The 20483-nt window shown below is 39.5% G+C and overlaps 1 protein-coding gene across 1 annotated transcript in view; it reads right to left on the bottom strand.

Annotated features, from left to right (window-relative positions):
- LOC122088338 (prolyl 4-hydroxylase 1) overlaps positions 1-20483 on the bottom strand; it is an 87895-nt gene that overhangs the window by 39317 nt on the left and 28095 nt on the right. Inside the window, exons 3-6 of the mRNA XM_042657572.1 lie at positions 3445-3497; positions 1884-1949; positions 1107-1181; positions 747-821 (exon numbers count right to left, since the gene is read on the bottom strand). Of these exons, the coding sequence (XP_042513506.1) occupies positions 747-821; positions 1107-1181; positions 1884-1949; positions 3445-3497 (269 nt within the window). The remainder of the gene's footprint in view (positions 1-746; positions 822-1106; positions 1182-1883; positions 1950-3444; positions 3498-20483) is intronic.

The raw sequence follows: 20483 nt of genomic DNA, 5'->3' as shown, positions 1-20483 counted from the left end.
AGCAACGATGATCTGTACTTAGCCAATCGATGTGATTTAGACCTGCTCTGATACCATGTTGCAATATGTAAACCTTGTAACCAAAACCAAAAACCAGAAACCAGAAAAGAGAAGAAAGAGACCGAAAGCTGTCCAGAAAACAGAGCAGCCCGCGATCAGTCCAGTATGAGACTGATCGCAGGTTATGTTGTTATATTAATAGCCTAAAAACAATAAAACAAAGTTACAAGACTGCCCCTCCATAAGGATAAAACCCTAGAAGCAAAATAAGAACCCGATAGGACCAAAAGGCCCCTATCGGGTCCTCAGGTTAGCTAATCCCTTATCAGGATTAGCGTCAACCTTCAACACATTCAAAATAGGGGCAACTGCAATCTTCGTTACCCAAGAATCATAAAACAGAGGCAATAACTAGTTAACACTTCCATACAAAATGATGAAACCAAGTTGCATTTTTGCTCATTACAAGGGAAAATGGAAAAGGAAAAAACCATCCTTTACGAGGTATTGTTGCAGGAACTAGTGGGTTAAGGTTTGTCAAGATCAAGGTTTTTAATCAATATCTATAACTAGTAAATATTCATGATAAAAAAGAAATTGTAATGCATAATTTCGAGAATGGGGATGTTTTAGCCTAATGTCTTCACATCAACTACACATTTGTATGATTAGAAGCCCCTTTCTTGGAGTGAAATAAATTACTATCCCAGTCAATGAAAAATGCATAAGCTGAAACTAAAACTGACCTGTATAATTGGATATTTTCTCTCTTCCGGACTCAAGAACATACCAGAACTTGTTCTAACATCACTTTTAATTCCCTGGAGATGAAAATGAACATAATTACTGGTGAAACAAAACGAATGAAGACCGAACTTGATGATAAAAGGCTAGTTCCCATAATAAGTTATATTTCCCAAAGAAGTTGGCCCATCAAAAAAGAGCGACAGGGCAATATGGATGAATTCAAATTAAATGTTGACAATGATATTGATTGTTAGTAAGGAAATAAACTTACTTTATCAGAGAACGAAGGATATAAAAGAAATCTAGTAATAACTAATGTTACTTTATCAGAAATAAGCAACATGAACTAGCACACATGCCTTCCCGGTTTTTGTGTCCACTACAGTTGAAATCTGAAGGCGAGGATGGGCAACTGCTCTGAGATAATCACATTCCTGCAAACATCAGAAAGTACTCATTTTCTTACTTCAGTCTCCTCTTTAGAAGGACATTACTATAATCTCAATGGTTGCACAAGTCGAGCAAATGATTTTATTACGCGGGGACTATTACAGAAACAAGTAAACAACCATGTGCTGCTACATACTAGAGTCTAGACAGCAAGTTTCTTTCACAAAAACAACTATAGAGTATACATACTGGGTATTCAATAATATCTATGGGATCAAAAAAATACAAAAATACAAAAAAAATAGAGCAACATATCTTAAACAGGAACCAGTATTATAGACTCAGAAGTAGCAAATGGCATGACAACCTCCAATCATCCATAACTACCTGATAATATAGATGATGATGATTAATAATAATATTATTAAAATTATACAATATTAATTTAGTATGCCAGTAAACTGGTATGAACTCTATGTCAAAACTCTATAAAGATATTGTTGGTTCAAATAGATGGAGTGGCAAAAAAAGTACTGATAACTTTTCCAGCCTGAGTTATATAAACAATGTAAGCAAATAATAACCCACACATGAAAAATATATACAAAACAGAAAATGTATCTACCAAGAAATCCTACTAATTAAGAATGTTGACATTCCATCCAAGCATTAGAAGAGATGATGAGTCCATCCAAAACAAAGAAATAGTATCAACAAATAAACAAGAACACATCCATAGTTGATACCTCCATACTCAAAAAATTATGGAAGACAATGATTCGTGGTGACCAGCTAAGTACTTCAGGTTTGAGCTGCATCAACAAAATATATAAATAAAATGAAGTGGAAACGCAACATAAGAGCCTCAAAGAGAACCCATGGAAGTAAATAGAAATCCAAAGAAGCCACCGCAAACAAATATAAAACTTAATATTTTCTAATAAACTGCTGATAAACTTCTTAAAGAATCCATACAAGCAGGGTTTTAAGTATCGGAGTGTACTGTATCGTATCAACCAACATGTATTGGTATCGGTGGGTATCGACACAATACTTTTAAAAAAAAAAAAAATTGTATCAACCAATACAGGTCAATACAGTCCAATACGGGACTGATGGTCTGATAAAGTACGATATGGATTTGATACAGGTAAGATACATTCGATATGCCTCCAGTAAATCTATATAACAAAAACCGTGTGTGAGATATGAAACCAAATGCAACCGAAGGCCTTAGAAACTTGTTTGCTCTTCATTCTAAGTTGTGGGAAACTATCTAAGAAACGACCTTAATCTTCATTGTTTCAACAAATTTTGGGGATTTACAGTACTCAAATCAGAGATGAAAACAGATTTTAGAGAACGAGAGATAAGAGTTGAAAATCCCTTCTTTCTTTTTCTGCATCACTAGATGAGGTAAGAAACGACTCAAATCCTTGTATCAACAACAAAGCCATATCCGAACTAAATGGGGTTGGCTACATGGATCCATGCCCTCCAATCAGCTCCATCCAAAATCATACGTAGTAGAAAGCCTAGGCTACGCATGTCTTTCCCCACCACCTCTCCTAGGGTTATCTTAGGCATTGACCCTCGCTCTTTTGGATCTTTCAATCTGGATCAAATCCTTGCATCAAACTAATATATATTTACATATTGCATAATAGGTGTTTTATGCTTCAAAATTGTATTTTATATGTATCATAAGCACATCCATGCCTTTTTTCAGCGATCTTACTTCTCTCCGATACGATGTGTTTCTTAAAATTAGCCCTCCGATATGATAACCGATACCGATACTTAAATCCTCAAATACAAGTTTAAAAAGAAAACTTAAATGGACATATATGTTCATGGGTGTTATACATCCCATTAGAGAATTTTATATTGTTTATAATTTATATATCTAAATGATGAGAGAGAGAGAGAGAGAGAGAGATAACTAACTTATATCTGCTTTAAGTGGAAGATTTGTACCCAATAGTTACAAAGCAATCAAATACTCCAGTAAGGAAAACTTAAAAATATCATCACCAACATATTTGAGGAAAAACTTTTGAATTTGATGGAAAAAGTTATGACTAGCAATCAAGCATAACTAGGATTATTATTAGATAACTTATGATGGTCATGGGGAAAAATATCCATAGGTTGCTTAGAATCTTTAGATGCCACAAATTATTTCCTCCTAATCAGGACTCTTAAGCATTTTGAAAGAAGATACTGATGATAACATGAGAACCAACATTAACCCATTCCAGATGCATCTTAGACAATTGACCAGGTAGACCAAGATCTTGAACATACAATACCAAGACGTAAGACTACTGCCTCTTTGTCATCAACCCATTGAGGAATACCTGAAAATCACAGGATTGGACCAAATAAGAATAATATGCTGCATTGAACTCCAATTACCAAGGCAATGACACAGTATGATATCCTTTTTTGCTCTAGAAAACCCTTGTGAAAGATAAACAATATAGGGAAACGTGCAAAAACTAGAGAGATTGGAACTTTTATTGTTTTCTTGTGCACAACCATATTACAGGAAAATACATAGAATAAGTGATGCAATTCAGCCATTGTTAAAGAAACATTCCACAAAGAACTTGAATCATGCATTCTAAAGGAAGGAGACATGATGCCTAGACATAATGGATTGCAGTTTTAATGCAATATGAAATTCAATCAACATCGAAACAATACGAAGAATAATACAATGAGCCTAGAAGATTTAAAAAAGAGGGAAAAATGCGGTAGCATTATCATGGCTGGACTGGCATGACTAACTCTGGAAACCTAAACCATACCCAACCAGGATTTTGGTATAATAAAGGTAGTAGGGATTTATATGTTTCCTAGGTTATTTTTGGAATTGTGGTTTATTTTATATTGGAGAGGTAGTAACGTATGAGTTGTTCCAGCTTCCCTTGTTTGAGTTGGTTTCCTAGTTTAAGAGTAGTATCTCTTTTAGAGTGAGTTTTATTTTCTATATATATGCATGTAAAATCTAACACATTGGGTAGGTTGGAATGAATTGAAGAACCGGTTTGAGTTTGCTATGTAGCATGGGCCTACTGGCAATCGTGTTCCGTGTCTCTCATCTCCCTTATTCCTTCTCCTCTCCTCTCCTCTCCTCTCCACTTCTCTCTAGTAAGTCCTTATCTTCTCCTTCCTACTTCATTTATTTCTTCTCTTTCTGTTCTCTTTGTTCTTTGTAATTTTTTTTCTGTTCTTCCCAATGCTGGACTGTGTACACAATAGAACTAGTCAATCTCTCCCATGTGTTGATCTTTCAATACCAAATTTGGGAGGGTTAATCAACATACTTGAGCATTTCCACTGAACTTCAGTTTGAGAACCTGCTGGTCTGGGAAGTTTCATTCAAAGTTCAGATCTGGCGATAGCTCTTCCTTTCTACCGCCAGATCTCAATGCAGGAAAAATTACTGTTAATCCATGATCTATTGGGATAATGTTGCATGTTTCTGATAGGGTTGGTGAATAAGAATCTGCTCCTAAATTTTCAGCTGATTTGGGGTCCTCTTGATTGAATTAGAGAAACTAAAGCCAAACCTGGTTACCGCTTCTCTACTTCTATCGAGAGGCATAAGACAACAAACAACAACATCCAAAATCTTATCCCAACTTAATGGGATCGGCTACATGGAGATTCCTAGAGAGGAGAGCGCAAGGATCCATGCAAAAAGATTGACAGGTTACAGGTAATTATAATATGTGCCGGCTGTCAACCTGACGCACCACTACAAATCAGCCACAGGCTTATAACGAGTCTATAATAAGGTACCGACTGTCTATCTGATGTACCATATAGATCGGTCAAGCCAAAACGTACTACATGCAACCACCAAGACAATCCATCACCCAACCTACTTTTATGAAAGGAGGAATGAGATAATGAATTCTTGACAGCCCCGATAATGAATTATTATGAAATGAAAAGGAAGAACTCCCTCCTTTCTATGGTGTAAGACATTGTTATCAATTTGCATATGTTAAAGAGTGGACCTTCTGTATGGGGGAACAAAACTTACATGTACCACAAAGGGGGGGGGGGGGGGGAATGTCCCTATTGTGGCTATATGTTCTCTTCTTTTTGGTTTATTTTTCTTGCTAGACAAGGAATTACTTTCCTTGTTTCATTGTAATTGGTTGAGATTATATAAGCGCAATCGGGGGCGTGGGAGGTGTGGAGGGGACTGCTAGAATAATGATTCTGCAGTTCTCTAGCAATTTTGACCACTTCTTCCTCATTTCCTTCTTCTCTCTCTCTCTCTCTCTCTCTCTCTCCTTGTCTTATTACTGGTTTCTAATCTTTGGCATTGTAACATGGTATCAGAGCTCTAGGAACCAGTAATCAATCTCCTTCTCCTGCTGGTTTGATAGTCCATTAAAGGACTGAACTCGGTACTGGTTGCAACAGCCTATGCTGCCTATATCCTACCTGGTTAATGATGATACAAAGATAAAAGAGGGCTCTCTGCTACCTATCTTAATGGTTTATGAAGATTCTAGCCTGCAATCATCAAGTTTTATGGAGATAGCTGCTGCCGACTCCCATTCTTGATATTTTTTTTTAGGAAAGTTTATTACCAAATTACTTTTCATTTTCGCCATCTGATCAGCTTATTTTTTAGGGCTTCTACACATTTCTGGAAGGATCACTCGACCCAATAATTGGGCCCGCTTCAAGCCCCTGGTCTTCTGCAATTCAGTTCTCCTCTGTGCTGGGAAATACTATGTTTCCGGAGAAAACCAGAATAACGATTTCTGAGATATTGAGGGATTTACCCAGTAGATCAATTCTGTCTTTTACAGCATCATTGCCCTCTACTAGAAGAGCACTCGATCCCTATTTGAGGTCAATCTGACCTCCTGATTTCTGGTGATTAAAAATCACCCTACAATTGGGTCTCTAGGCTACTGGTTTGGGTTATTTTTTGTCCAGTTCCTTATTATCTATTGCTGCTGCTAATTTGTTCATATCTGGTTGGTGTTTTAGTTATTACCTCCTATGTCTGTTGGCTTTGAATGCTAATTTTGATCCCAATTTTACCTGTGTGCATGATGGCTAATCCAAAACAACCTGTCAATAATGTTCAGTTCTAACTTATTGTTGTGGACCCAAGCTGTTCAAGCATATATATTCATGCCAAAGGGAAGATGAAATACCTTAGTAATGACCCTCCATCTACTGATTCTAAAGACCCAGCCGCTATCACTGCAAATGATGAGTGAATGCATGAGAATTCCATGCTCAAAATACGGTTATGGTCCTTGTGGAACGGTATAGATTCATCTATTACTGCCAATGACATGTTCCACATCACTGCCAAGGGTGTTTGGGATGATTTATGAGAGAGCTTCTCTCAAGAGAAGAATATATTCCGGATTTATGAGCTATGTGAGAAGATGTTCAATTTTAAATAGGGGGACAAGTCCTTGAATGAGTATTTCAGGAGTTGAGTATAATTGAAGAACTCCAGATTCTAATCCAGAGCAGTTGAAGCTTCGAAGGGCTGAATTTCATGTTGTAAAGTTCCTGGCCGGTCTACTTCCTGACTATCAATCTATCAAAAGCTAACTTCTTACTGGAGAAAAGGTAGCCTCTCTCAATAAGATATTCACCTGTCTTCATCCATCTGGTACTCCTTCCAGAGTTGGCCCTTCACCTTCTTTTCAGGATAGTTTGGCTTTCATTGCGGGCGTGGACGAGGTTCCCCATTTTCTGGGATACGCCATGGTCAATGGAGAGATCATGGTCGTGGGTCAAGTGATTGCGGTGCAGGGGGACAGCAAACTAATAGGTCTCTCGCCAATGCACCTTTTGTGGCAAGCCCAATCATATTGTTAACACATGTTGGGTTAAACACAGTCGACCTAAATGGGCAAATGAGTTAGCCAATACTGTGGTGATTGATAATTCTACTGAGAGCATAGTTGTCAAGGCGGCAGCCGCCTTATTGCATTGCATGTCTTATGTTTTGACACTTATTGATACCAAATATAAGTAAATGTTTTTTTTTGTAGTTATTATTTCATTTACTTAAGATATTATTCATAAATAAACAAATATCCCCTATTTGAATCCAATAAAAATAGTTTAAAAATCAAATTCCAAAAGGATAAAAAGTCAACCCCCCCAAGTCCAAAAACAAAAAATGGATTTTTGGTTGTGAAGGCGATTTTCAACTTCAAAATGTTGGGGTTTTTCTCAATTTTGAAAATTTTATAAATCTTATCAAGGTAAAACATTGCTACAAACCAAAAGTTCGATAAAATAATCTTTTCTTTTAATGTCCATAAAATTATTTTCATTTAGGAGATTTTAACACCATTCGCGTACTTTAAAATAAGTTTGACATGAACATAACATTGTCATTACAACTCAGATTTAAGTAATCTTAGATTTGTTGAAAATCTGATTTTGCGATATACCTAATACAAAAAGTCTCATGGAAAAATAAAATCATTTGACCAATCAAACTTATTATAGAACAAGAGCATTTCTCTAAATGTTCATTTTTTGACTTAATGTGACTTAATATTGATTTTTGATGATTTGATGGCTTAATATTGATTTTTGATGACTTGATATGGCCTAATGTTGATTTTTTTATGATACAAGATATATATAGCATACAAAACAATGTTATAAAAAAGAGAAAATAAAAAAATAACAGTTGGCCACCTTGTTCACCTTAAGGTGGGCAACTTGTCACCTAAGCGCTTAGGTAGCCCTCCAACGCCTTGGTTCGCCTTGGGGCCGCAACAACTATGACTGAGAGTAACTTCTAGTGACACAATACTTGCATTTTGCATTTGGAGCTTCTTCCATTGTCTCAAAGCCTCGAGATGATGCCTCCAATAGCTGAGTTATCTACCTCCACTTCTACAACCACTTTAGCACACATAGGTAACTCAGCTCTCCTTACCACCACCTCCTCCACTCTGTGGGAGTATTGATTCTGATACATCCTCCTATATGACTGGTAAATCAGACTATCTTTCATGCCAAAAGCCCCACATTCTTCTCCTATCATTCTTGCTGATGGGTCCTCCATCAAGGTAACAGGTGATGGTATGGTTTCACCCACTTCATCAATGGCCTTGACATTTGTACATTGCGTTCCATGGTTACCGTTATGTCTTTTAATTGTTAGTCAACTCATTAAATCACTGAACTGTTTTATTACTTTCTACCATTGTTTTGTCTTTTAGGACCTTCAAACAAGGAGGACGATTGGTGGGGGGGCTTGAGCAAGCTGACCTATATTATGTAGATGGCATTAAATTGTCTACCGCTACTGCTACAGCTACTAGTCGATCTTCTCCTCTTCAATGGCATCTTTGTTTGGGGCCAAGAATCTAAATCTCGGTTTTGAGGCCGGCCACGACCTGAGCTCAAACAGAGATTTCCCAAGTTTCAATCAAAACCTGATATTTTTTTTCTTTTTTCTTTTTTTTCCAAACTCAAAATGTGAAGGCCTCATCGAAACTACCAAAACTGGTCAAAACTAGGCTAGTCAAAATTGGTTGAAGGGATGCTTTGCAAAAGAAGAGGAGGCGAAAACTGGTCTTTTATCCCTTTAAACTATTTAAACTTTCTTGGGGAGTCTCACTGTTGCACTCAAGTACCTTTCCTAATGGTCCCCTTCGCAACACTTCCTTGATGGTTCTTTCAGTGGTCGGTCCTAAGTTCCATTTATCGAACGAAAGACAAGTAAACTAACGTGCAACTTAACGCATTAGCTATAGCACTGCACGGGTCGATACGCACAGCACCTAGTATCCATCGTTTATGGTTAGGACTACGCTCCCCTAGATTTCATATCTCAATGTCAATGTCAGCCCAGTAGAGTGCTTTTGTCGTTGGTGTTCTTTCCGATCTCTAGGCATTTCCCCCTATCCTGCCACTTCAGCACCTTGTGATCTTCGAGAAGATCATTACGATCCCTCTCCGTCAATGTTTTTGTAGATTCCGAGAATTCCATGGTAGATCAGGAGGAGAATGAATACGGGAATCTAGGAAATACTCTCTTTCAGACTCTGCTCTCCTCTGGATAGTGGTTTTTTATAGAGAGAGAGGTGATTCAAGGGTAGCCTCCCGCTTTACCGATTTATCAGAGTTGGAGGAAGATCTCTCATCTATACAGTACTTAGTTCAATAAAAAGCAAAAAGTAACTAAAGGCTTTGGGCTACTCCCTTTGCTTGCTACCCCAACTCCCCTTTATTCTTTTTAGGACTCATAGCTTGCCCCTATTTTTAGAGAGGGGCTTTAAGAATGAAAGAGGATAATGGGAAGTCAAAGTGACAAGACACTGGGATTGCGTCACCTTGGTGTTTGTGCGACCTTCGATTGAAGCGACTTCATAGGATTGTGACTGCTTTATATGCCCATGTTGGAACCAATAAGTGATCAGAGCGACCTACAACTAACCAGCATGGGGAGTCAAAGGATGCCAAGATGAAGACTTAATGCGGGGCCGGTGGGCCCCACGAGAACCAACCCGATTGGATGTGGGCCAACTTAAATACTTAGGAATCAAAGACTAGGAGTAGTGGCAATTTGGTAAATAAATGTCCTATCCAAGGGATAAATACTCAAGTAATGGCAAACTTGTAATTCAATTGAAATAGCAAGGATTAGGGTGGAATGGCACTATTGTAATTAACCAGAAATCTCTAGTGTTTCAATGGGTCGATTAGGCGAGAAGAACCAAGTGGGAATTTAAATTATTGTCAAGGCTGGATTTGGAACCAAAGAAGTTAAAGGACAAAACGGAAAAACGGCTTAAAGGGGTTTCACAGGGGTATAATGGGAAAGGCAGAATGAAAAACTTGAAATAAACCCATCAATTAGGTTGTCTTCAACCTTGGGGAGAGGTTACAGGCGATAGAACCAGCAGGAGAGAAGAGAGTTTGAACAACCAAAAATCTCTCATGCAAGATCGACTTAAGCCCTGATTTTGGAAGCAGATTCACAGCCCATTCCTTCACGCAGCCCAAGTAATAATAATCCACTGAAACAGTGCCTGAATCATGAAAACAAATTGCCTGAAACTGCTGTTGGTGATAGGACAGAACCCGATCTGATTTCAGGTTAGGAATCTCAGTTCAAGGAGCTAATGGGTTCCAGATTCGGCAACCTGGGTCGCCCTTGGGTATCGGCTCAGTTCCTAGAAACTGAGATGGAAGGGTGAAGAATCAATAGGGGAGAGGTTCAGTACCTGGACTGCTAAGAACGCAGTAACTGAGAACCAGAACAGAAGAGAGAACCAGGAGGAAGAAAGACAGGAGAAGAGGAGAAAGAGGGAGATCGCAGGGAAGAAGAAGAGGAAGGGGGGTGCCTCGCTGGACAAGGAAGAAATAAGAGAGAGAAGGGGGAAAGAAGAGATCTAAGAAGAAAAGGGGGGGAGAAGACAGCCACGCAGGGGGGTTCACAACTCAATTCATGCTTCATTCATCAACCATTCTTCCCATGAATTACATGTCCAATATATAATAAAATAAAATTAAAAACCTTCTAATTAAAAATAAAAAACTAAGATAGAAATAAAATCTCCTACACCTAAGCTAACAAAATAAAGAAACAACTAAGGACTCAAATAGGGAACAAATATTATCAAATAAAAATAAAACCCTAAATATTCTATTAAACTTAGAATCCAAATTAGTAACTTGGAACCCAAATTGGATCTGGGTCTTGATCCGGGTTCTGGAGCAGGCTTGGGTCGATCCATCGGAGTGCTGCTGCATCAAGACTTCTCTACACTAAGGATCTTTGGAGTACCACAAATAGTTGGATCGTAAGACTTTATCTCACATCCCACATCCTTCGTTCCTAGACCACTCCTTTTCCCACAAACCTTGTTCCCTCGATTACCTTTGGGATCTGCATTCAGAGAAAGGTTCCACCTTGACTAACCCTAAAGAGGACGAGGACCCCTCGACTTTAAGCCGAGCGCTAACATAGACTTTGTGGGGCCATGTCTCCCAAGGGACGTCCTTCCCTCAATACATATGGCCTAGAAGCTTTTTAGTCATTATACATTTTTCAATGTTCAGGCGAGAAGCCAACCCATAAGAAGGCTATGAGCCAACTATAGTCAATTGAGTATAACAATAATCTAACATGATGGGTACGCGTAGCAATCTTCGAAGATGGACTTCCAACTCCCACTCCTTTAATAGGATTTGGAAAGCCATCTACTTTGATGTTAGCTCCAAGCTTGGCTGCGTTAGTCATCATTCAATTCGTGATTCCCCAAGGAACAGGCTCATTGTTGTCTCCTAACCTCCATTCTCCCACACCCCCATTGATGTTCCCCCTTTTTTTTCTTTTAGGCTAACTGCCCCTTGATGCAAGGTTTTTCCCTATTTTGTCCCCCACCCCCTGGGGGTTTGTATTGGCTCCTCCCTCCTTTGTATTTGTTTTTGTTTTCCTCTTGGTAATGAATTCTTTTATTCATACAATAATAATAATGATAATCTAACAAGATCAAGATCCCGATGAAAAGAAAGATGAGTTCACGATAATGGATAATGAATAAGGTAGTTTCGACCTAAGGTTTTGTGTCGTTTATGACCTCGGTATCAACTGATAATAAGAATAATGTCTAGGGTATCTTTCTTTATCCAAACTTTTCAATTGATGGTTCCAAGTAGCAGATCCGTTTCTCGTTTTGAGTGCGAAGCCTATGAACTCGGGAAATATCATCAATCGTCTTTCCATTCTCGTAGTTTGTCTAGGAGTTCATCTTTATTTTCTTTAATTCATTAATCGCATCAGCAATAGATTAGGTTTTTCTTATTTTGTCAACTTTGTGGATAATCGTTCCCGCTTGACTTAGGTTTATTAGTAAAAGGATTATTCTGAATTTCTTATCACTTTTAAAAAAAAATTATCAAGAAATAAATACTCAGTTTGATGCATATATTAAAGATTACAACCTAGATCTAAGTACTCTTAGACTTGTTGAAAGCTCATTTTTTGCTCTACCTAATACAAAATGTCTCATATAAAAATAAAATCATTTAACTAGTCCAACTTATTAGAGAGCAAAAACATTTCTCTAAATGTTGATTTTTTTAGGACTTAATGTGACTTAATATTAATTTTTGATGACTTAATGTGGCTTAAGGTAAATTTTTGATGACTTGATGTGGCTTAATGTTGATCATAGTTGTCACGGCGACAAAGCGTTGGAGGGCCGCCTAAGCTCTTAGGCGACAAGGCACCCACCTTAAGGCGAACAAGGTGACCAAATGCTATTTTTTATTTTTCCTATTTTCTAACATTATTTAGTATGTTACATATACCTTGTATCATAAAAAATCAATGTTAAGCCACATCAAATCATAAAAAATTAACATTTATAGAAACGCTTTTGTTCTCTAATAAGTTTGATTAGTCAAATAATTTAATTTTTACATGAGACTTTTCGCATTTTTTTTTTTTTTTGATGAATTATTATATATAAAAGCAAGGGGTTGGATTAGATTAGAGTGTTACGCGGCATATAAGGATTAATGTAAGCATAGAATTAGATGTGCATCATGGAACATTGGCTCTCTGACAGGTAAGAGTATGGAATTGGTCAATGACATGCGGCGTAGAAGGATTAATGTCACATGTGTTCAAGAAACGATATGGAAGGACAGCAAAACTAAAGGGTTGGATGACTTCAAGCTTTGGTACTTGGGAAATGAAAGTGGGAGAGGTGAGGTGGGCATAGTTGTGGACAAAGACCTTAAAAATGACGTTATGAATGTTAGAAGAATTGGAGATAGGATTCTTTCCATTAAATTAGTGCTAGAGGATAAGGTTATCAATATAGCTATCGCTTACGCGCCCCAAGCTGGACTAGATGAGAGTGTTAAAGTACAATTCTGGGAGCACATAGATGACTTGATGCATGGTTTTGGCCACGGAGAGAAAACAATTATCGGTGGGGACCTAAACGGGCATGTGGGAAAGGATCGTAGAGGCTATGAAGAGATGCATGGAGGAAACAGAGTTGGGGAGAGGAATGCAAAGTGGACCTCAGTGTTGGACTTTGCAGTGGCATATGATTTGTGTATTGCAAACACATTTTTTAAGAAGAGAGAAGAACATATAGTTACCAACAAAAGTGGACAGGATGCAAGTCAAATTGATTTCTTTCTAACTAAAAGATCTAACAGAGTACACTGCAAAGATTGTAAGGTTATACCTGGAGAGTGCTTAACGGCTCAACATAGACTGATGGCCCTGGATATGTACATCAGTATGTAACAACGCAATAGGGTGAAGCAAATCTATCCTAAAATAAAATTGGGACGACTTCAAGGAGCTCCCTTAAAATCTTTTACTGATAAAGTGATCGAACAGGGCAAATGGGACTGTGAAGGGGATACTAACGAGATGTGGACTGATATGGCGGCTTGTATAAAGAGGGTAGCCAAAGATGTTCTAGGGGTATCTAAGGGTGTGTGCTGAGCTCCTAGAGAATCATGGTGGTGGGAAAATGAGATCCTGGCTGCAATTAAGGCTAAGAAAGATTGTTTTAAGACTTGCTAGAGGACTAACGAGGCAGAGGATAGAGGAAAATATCACACAGTCATAAATGAAGCTAAGAAGATTGTGGGAAAAGCAAGGGGGAGGAAATATGAGAACCTGTATGAAAAACTTAATTCAAGGGAAGGGGAAAAAGAGATATATAGACTTGCTAAAATAAGAGAAAGGATGACTAGAGATTTAGATCATGTCAGATGCATTAAAAGCTAAGATGGCAGAGTGCTAGTCCGGAATGAGGACATTATGTAGAGATGGGGTGATTATTTTTGCAACCTACTAAATGGAGATACCGGTACTTATAGGAGGGACCCGGAAGTGGAGGGGATGAGACATCAATCCAACACCCCTCATGGGGAATTACTGCAGGTTCGTGAAGTCAAACTTAAAGAGGCCCTAAGAAGGATGAATGTAGGTAGAACTCCTGGACCAAATGAAATCCCAATTGAAGTGTGGAAGAGCCTTAGAGAACATGGGGTGTCTTAGCTAACCAAGTTGTTTAACAATATTTTGAGTACAAAGACTACGCCAGATGATTGGTGAAGCATTGTAGTTCCGATTTATAAGAACAAAGGTAATATCTAGAGTTGCAATAATTATAGAGGCATAAAACTAATGATTCATACCATGAAACTTTGGGAAAAAGTTATTAAAGCTCACTTAAGGGAGGAAACAAAAGGTAACGGAGAACCAATTTGGTTTTATGCCAGGGAGATCCACAATTGAAGCTATTTACCTCCCAAGGAAATTATTGAAGTATTTCGAGCTCACAAAAAGGACCTCCATATGATATTCATTGACTTAGAAAAAGCCTATGACAGAGTACCGAGAGAGCTCATATGGAATGTCCTAGAGAAGAGAAAGAGCATGAATAACTACGTTGATATAATTAAGGAAATGTATGAGGGAGTGGTGACGAGTGTCAAAAAGACTGACGGTTAAAGTAATGAATTCCCAATTACAACTGGGTTACACCAAAGATCAGTTTTTAGTCCTTAGTTGTCTGCACTCATTATGGATGATTTAACCAGGCACATTCAAGATCCAGTCCCATGATGTATGTTATTTGCTGATGGCATTGTTCTAGTAGATGAAACAATGGAAGGGATTAATACTAAACTGGAGCTTTGGAGATCAAGCTTGGAATCAAAATGTTTTATGATAAGCAAAACGAAGACATAGTAGATGAGATGCCCTTTCAATGCCCTTTCAGAGGGGAGGGGAGGGGAGGGGAGGGGAGGAGGTAGTGAGACTTGGGGAACATAAGCTCTCCCAGAGGGACGATTTTAAATACCTGGAGGTCTATCATTAACAAAGAGTGTGACATAAGGATGATGTTGCCCACAAAATTATAGTGGGATGGATGAAATGGAGAGGTGCTTTAGGAGTGCTATGTGGACAGAAGAGTGCCTATTAAACCCAAGGGTAAATTTTTTAGGACGGCTATACCCCCAGCTATGACATATGGAGTGGAATGTTGGGCAGTCAAGAAGAGTGATCTGAATAAACTGAGTGTAGTGGAGATGAGGATGTTGAGAGGGTTGTGTGGCAAGACCAAGAGAGAGAGTAAGGAATGACGGTATTAGAAACCAGTTGGGGGTTACACCAATCTAGGACAAGCTCCGTGAGAGCCGATTGAGATGGTATGGCCATGTGCAACGGAGACCATTGGATGCCCCAATAAGGAAGAGTGACCTGATTCAGTTGCAGGGAGCCAGAAGAGGTAGGGGCATGCCAAAATTGACTATAGAATAAGTGATAAGAAAAGATATGCATACGGTTGGGCTCAATTCGAGTATAACTACGAATAAAGTTTTGTGCAGGACACAGGTCCTTGTAGGGGATGTTCCGATGATGCGTCTTTGACTATAGCTTTATTTTTTCTCTTATCTCCTTTCTCTTTCATTTTAATTCTCTTGTGTTGCGTCTTTTTATCGTTTTTCATATCGGATCCATGTAGCGGACCCCATTTAGTTGGGATAAGGTTATGATTGTTGTTCTAATTATATATAAAAGTAAGAAAGAAGAATAATATACAAGGGGAAAAGGGGGGGGGGAGGCTGAAAAGCCAACCAAGGGAATAAACCCTGACAAAAATGGGGGATAATAGCTAGGGGATACAAACCCTCAGGGAGGGAGGGGGATAAAATGGAAGAAGGAAGGCCCCTGGAAGCAACAATAAGCTTGTTCCTTGGGGAGTCGATGACCGAGCGGTGGGGGGAGAGCAACAAGTTTGGTGTTGACGCCGAAGTGGATGGCATTCCAAATCTTGTCGAAGGAGCGGGAGTTGGACGTCTATCAACGAAGGTTCCTCTCCATCCAAAGGTGGTTGATAGTGGCACAAAAAGCAAGCTTACCGGTGGCATCACAAATAGTGGGTCAGTGAAAGGTCATATCAACCCATAACCACTCCCTGCTGAGAGGAAGGAATCTTCTACTAGAGGGCCAACAATGAGAAAGGACTTTCTTCTAAATGGCGGAGGAAAAGGGACAGGAGAAGAAAAGATGATCAATATCCTCAGTTCCTTTCCAGCAAAGGCAACAAGCAAGAGAAACCTGGATATGACGATATGTTAATCCCAAGTTAACACTGAGAGGGGGTGAACAGCGTCTATAAAATCTTTCCTAGAGATGTCTGTTTGAAGCTACCCCGTATTTTGTTCAACAGACAAAATCATGTGTGTCCACCTTGCACCACTCAATGGCTAGGTCTACCAGACAAACATACCCATCCTGCATCCATTCACAATCCACGGACTCCAATATACAAGCATACACAAATGGCACAAGATATACATGGTTCGGCTGCCTACTCCACGGAGCAATACCCTTTAAGGTTTCGTATTTTTCTCAATACTCAACTAGCTTGTGACTGTTACAATAGTCCAAGTGCTATGACACCTGATTCAACCTAAGATAGTACTCAAGCTAGGGTTTCACCCCTCTTAACAATGTATATGATGATAAATATGAGTACAAGTCCCTTCCCTTACAATCAATACCTTACGTTATGCAACTTTAACAACCTAAGTCATATAAAATAGGACTTGGTGAACAGAGTACCTCCCTTAACTAGCAAGGGGTGGAAAGCTTCTCTGATATACCAAGATACATTGGAATCTTCAACTTTCCCTCTTTGATGGCTAATCTTGAACCTTCAAGAGAAGAAGATGGTTCATCATCTTCTTTGTCTTCTCCTTCTTCTTCTTTTATCACACACAAAGATCTTCTTTGTCTTTAATGAACTTCAAAACCCCTCACCAACCTTCAATGTTATCTTTAATGGCTGCTCAAGCTTGGTGGTGATGGCATTAAAGCATTCAATGCACAAAAATCTTCAAACAAAGGTTTTTCTCAAGATTTGGGCATGAGAGCACACAAACACTTGGCTTCTTCTTCTCTTTTCTTCTTTAGGGTTTTTCTTCTTTTTGCTCTTCAAGAAGTTATGAAAGAAACCCCAAAATCCATTTAAGAAGGTCTAGCAAAAGCCCCAAAATCGTGTAGGTTTAACCAACCAATTCAGACTGGAATCTACTCAGGCAGATTGACCTTATCTCAGTGTGGGAGTCATAACTTTTTATATATAACTCCAAATGAACCGATTCTCGTTACTTCTGAAAGTAAACTCAAATATATACAACTTTTGTAGAAATATCATTTCTCTAATTCTTCTTCAAAATATAAATTCAACTCGAAATCATGAGAACTGAACCCGTCATGAGAATCTGGGTTGGCTCTATTTCAAAGTGATCACACAAAAATGATCATATCTCTCTCATCTGAATTCCGATTGACTCGATTCTTTTTCCTACATATAGAGGACTCAAAGAACTACATTTCTCATGTTTATACCTCCAACCTAGATGTAATGCATAAATCTCAAAAATAGGATTGAACCCAACTAATGTGTAAGGCATTGCATTTTAAACTTACACGTTGGACTGAAGAACATGTCATATCTTTTTACTCCGATATCCGATCGACATGATTACAATTGTGATAGACTCAGAGCTCAAGGATCTATAACTTACATGCACATGTCTTCTTTTAAATCTTTCGTCTAAATTTTCGAAAATACCCTCAAATGTGCTGTAATTGTATAAAACAATGATTTCTTTCCTTTTAATGAAGGGTCCTTCACACTACATCCACTTTCACACATACAATGTGTGACCGATCTCTAAGCACTATCAAGATAACTTAGTGATCATACATAACCATGACATCACCTCTGACCACCTCATCATTGACACGTGGCCAAGGTTGCCAACAAGGATAACCAATATGCAACACAATAAATGAGGAAAGACTGCATAGGGAGGCAGTTGGTGAGAGCCTGCCAAGCTGTGAAGTTGTGGTGAGGGATGTGGCCTTTAAACTAGAGGACTTTGTGCCAAAGAGCAAGAGGGGTTTTTGGATTCACATAGTTCCAGGCAGAGAAATCGGATGGGGAAGGATTCCAAAGGATGGAGTCCTCCCTCCCTCTATGGCCAGGGGAGATGGTGGGAGAGAGGTCCAGATGCTAGCCAAGGAAAGGGGTTGGAGAGGGGGGCCATCCATCATTAAGGAGGATGGATGAGACAGAAGCCAACCGATCCAACCCTGAGGAGTAGACAGTCCTGGGACTGATAGAGTGGAGAAGAACTCCGGATGGGTGCCAAGGGTCCAACCAGAGGGAGGTAGAGGTACTATTCCCAATGGAGTAGGTGATAGCTTCTAAAGCTAAGGGTCTTAAGCTAAAGATGCCACAGTCGCGCCAGACCCAGGAGGAACCAAACACAGAGTGGTGGTCCAAATGGAGTTCAACTTAAGGAGGTGGGAGTAAACCCAGGAGACCCAAATGTTGTTTTGTTTGGAGGCAATCCTCAAGATCAGCTTAAGGATACCCGCCGAGTTCATGTCTTTGATACGCCCAAGGCCAAGGCCTCCTTCAACTTTAGGGAGGCAGACATAATCCAACTAGAGGGGCGAAGGAACTTGGTAAAGTCAGTTCCTTTCCAAAGAAAGGAGCAGAGAGGGACTCGACAGCTTTGATGGCGGGGGAAGGGAGAACAAAGATTCCAGACTAATAAAGGTATATAGATTGAAGCACGGATCTGGAGAGATCAAGGCGACCTGCATAGGACAGCAGTTTACTCTTCCAAAGTTGGAGTCTCTTCCGTAAAAGATCGAGGATGGGGGTGCAGTGATGCGCAAAGAGCCTAGCAGAAATGAGAGAAAGGCCAAGATATTTGATAGGAAGAGAGCCAAGGGAGAAGCCTGTGATATCAAGAAGGCGGCCTTTCAAGGCATCGGAGTTCTCAGAGGTGAAGATATGGGATTTGAGGAGATTGGTACGGAGACCCGAAAGGCACTCAAAGAGGCAAAGGGAAGACATGATAGAGGATATGGAGATGGGGTCAGCTTTCGAAAAAAATCATGAGGTCATCTGCAAAAGCTCGATAAAGGAGGGATTTGCGTCTGGGAATGGGGGCATGAGATGGAGGTCAATGGAGGATTGGATGGATCTGAAAAGGACTTTAAGGCCAAGGGAGAAGAGGAAGGGGGAAAGGGGGCAGCCTTAGCGGCTTCCCATCGAGGAGAAATAACCCGCCGGACTGCCATTGACAAGAATAGAAAACCGAGGGGTGGAGATGCAGGCAAGTATCCATCGGACAAAGAATGGGGGAAAAGGACATTTAGAGCAGGGTTTTGGAAAGGAAATTCCAACAGATGGAGTCAAAAGCCTTGTGAGTGTCAATTTTGAGGAGGGCCGCCAAACCATGAGATTTGCGGTCAAAGCCACGGACAATTTCGTGAAGGATGATGTTATCGGCAATGCTCCTACCAGAAATGAAGGCAGACTAGTTTTAACTGACAAGGGAGTCAACGACCTTCTGGATGCAGAGAGAACTTTGGCAATGAATTTGTAAATTAAATTACGAAGGGAAATGGATTTGAAGTCCTGTATGGAAGAGGCCCCTTCAGACTTTGCGACGAGGCAGAGGAACATATGGTTAACACCATTGATTTGGCTAGGATCGATGAAAAATCTCTTAATAGTCCAGATGAGGTCAACTTTGATGATATCCCAACAAGAGGTGAAGAACCCCATGTTAAAGCCATCAGGCCCAGGAGCTTCATTAGCCTTATGGGAGAGTGATGCAGATACGACTGCCCTAACCTGGTTGGACCAGCATGACCGGCTTTAGAAGCCAAGGGCCAAGAAGAACCAATCCAGCCTAGGGTTTTGGTCCGACAAAGGTTGAAAATAAAATTAGTTATTTAGTATTTTATTTCATGCCTTTTATTTTTCAGATTTGAATGTAGGAGTTAGGATCTATTTCCTTGCACTGGTTTCCTCTTTTTATGGTTGTTTCTTAGTTTAGGCTAGTTTCCATTTCAGTTAAGCTTCTAATTCTATGTCTTTACTTTCCTATATATTGACTGTAACCAATGGACAAACTACAGTGATTTGATTATTGAATGAAGATGTTGAGTTTGTGCACCAGTGAAGTGTGTGATTTCCCTTCTTCCCCCTCTCTATTCTGATTTCCCCTTTCTTCCCTAAGGTCCTCCATCAATTGGTATCAAAGCCGAAGGATCCTCCTTCGTTCTCTCCCTATTCCCTTCTTCCTTCCTTTCCCCATTCTCAGTTTTGGTCCTACCGTGACCGAGAACAGAAAAAAAAAAAAAAAATCCCAAAGGCACGCTGAAACTCCAACCCTAATCCCTCCCTTTTCTCCCCCCCCCTTCGATTCCCAACCAGCAGACTCCCACCGCCTCC

Source organism: Macadamia integrifolia, chromosome 9 (genome assembly GCF_013358625.1).
Source record: "Macadamia integrifolia cultivar HAES 741 chromosome 9, SCU_Mint_v3, whole genome shotgun sequence".
NCBI classification, from domain to species: Eukaryota; Viridiplantae; Streptophyta; class Magnoliopsida; order Proteales; family Proteaceae; genus Macadamia; species Macadamia integrifolia.
This window is presented reverse-complemented; position numbering and strand designations above follow the sequence as displayed.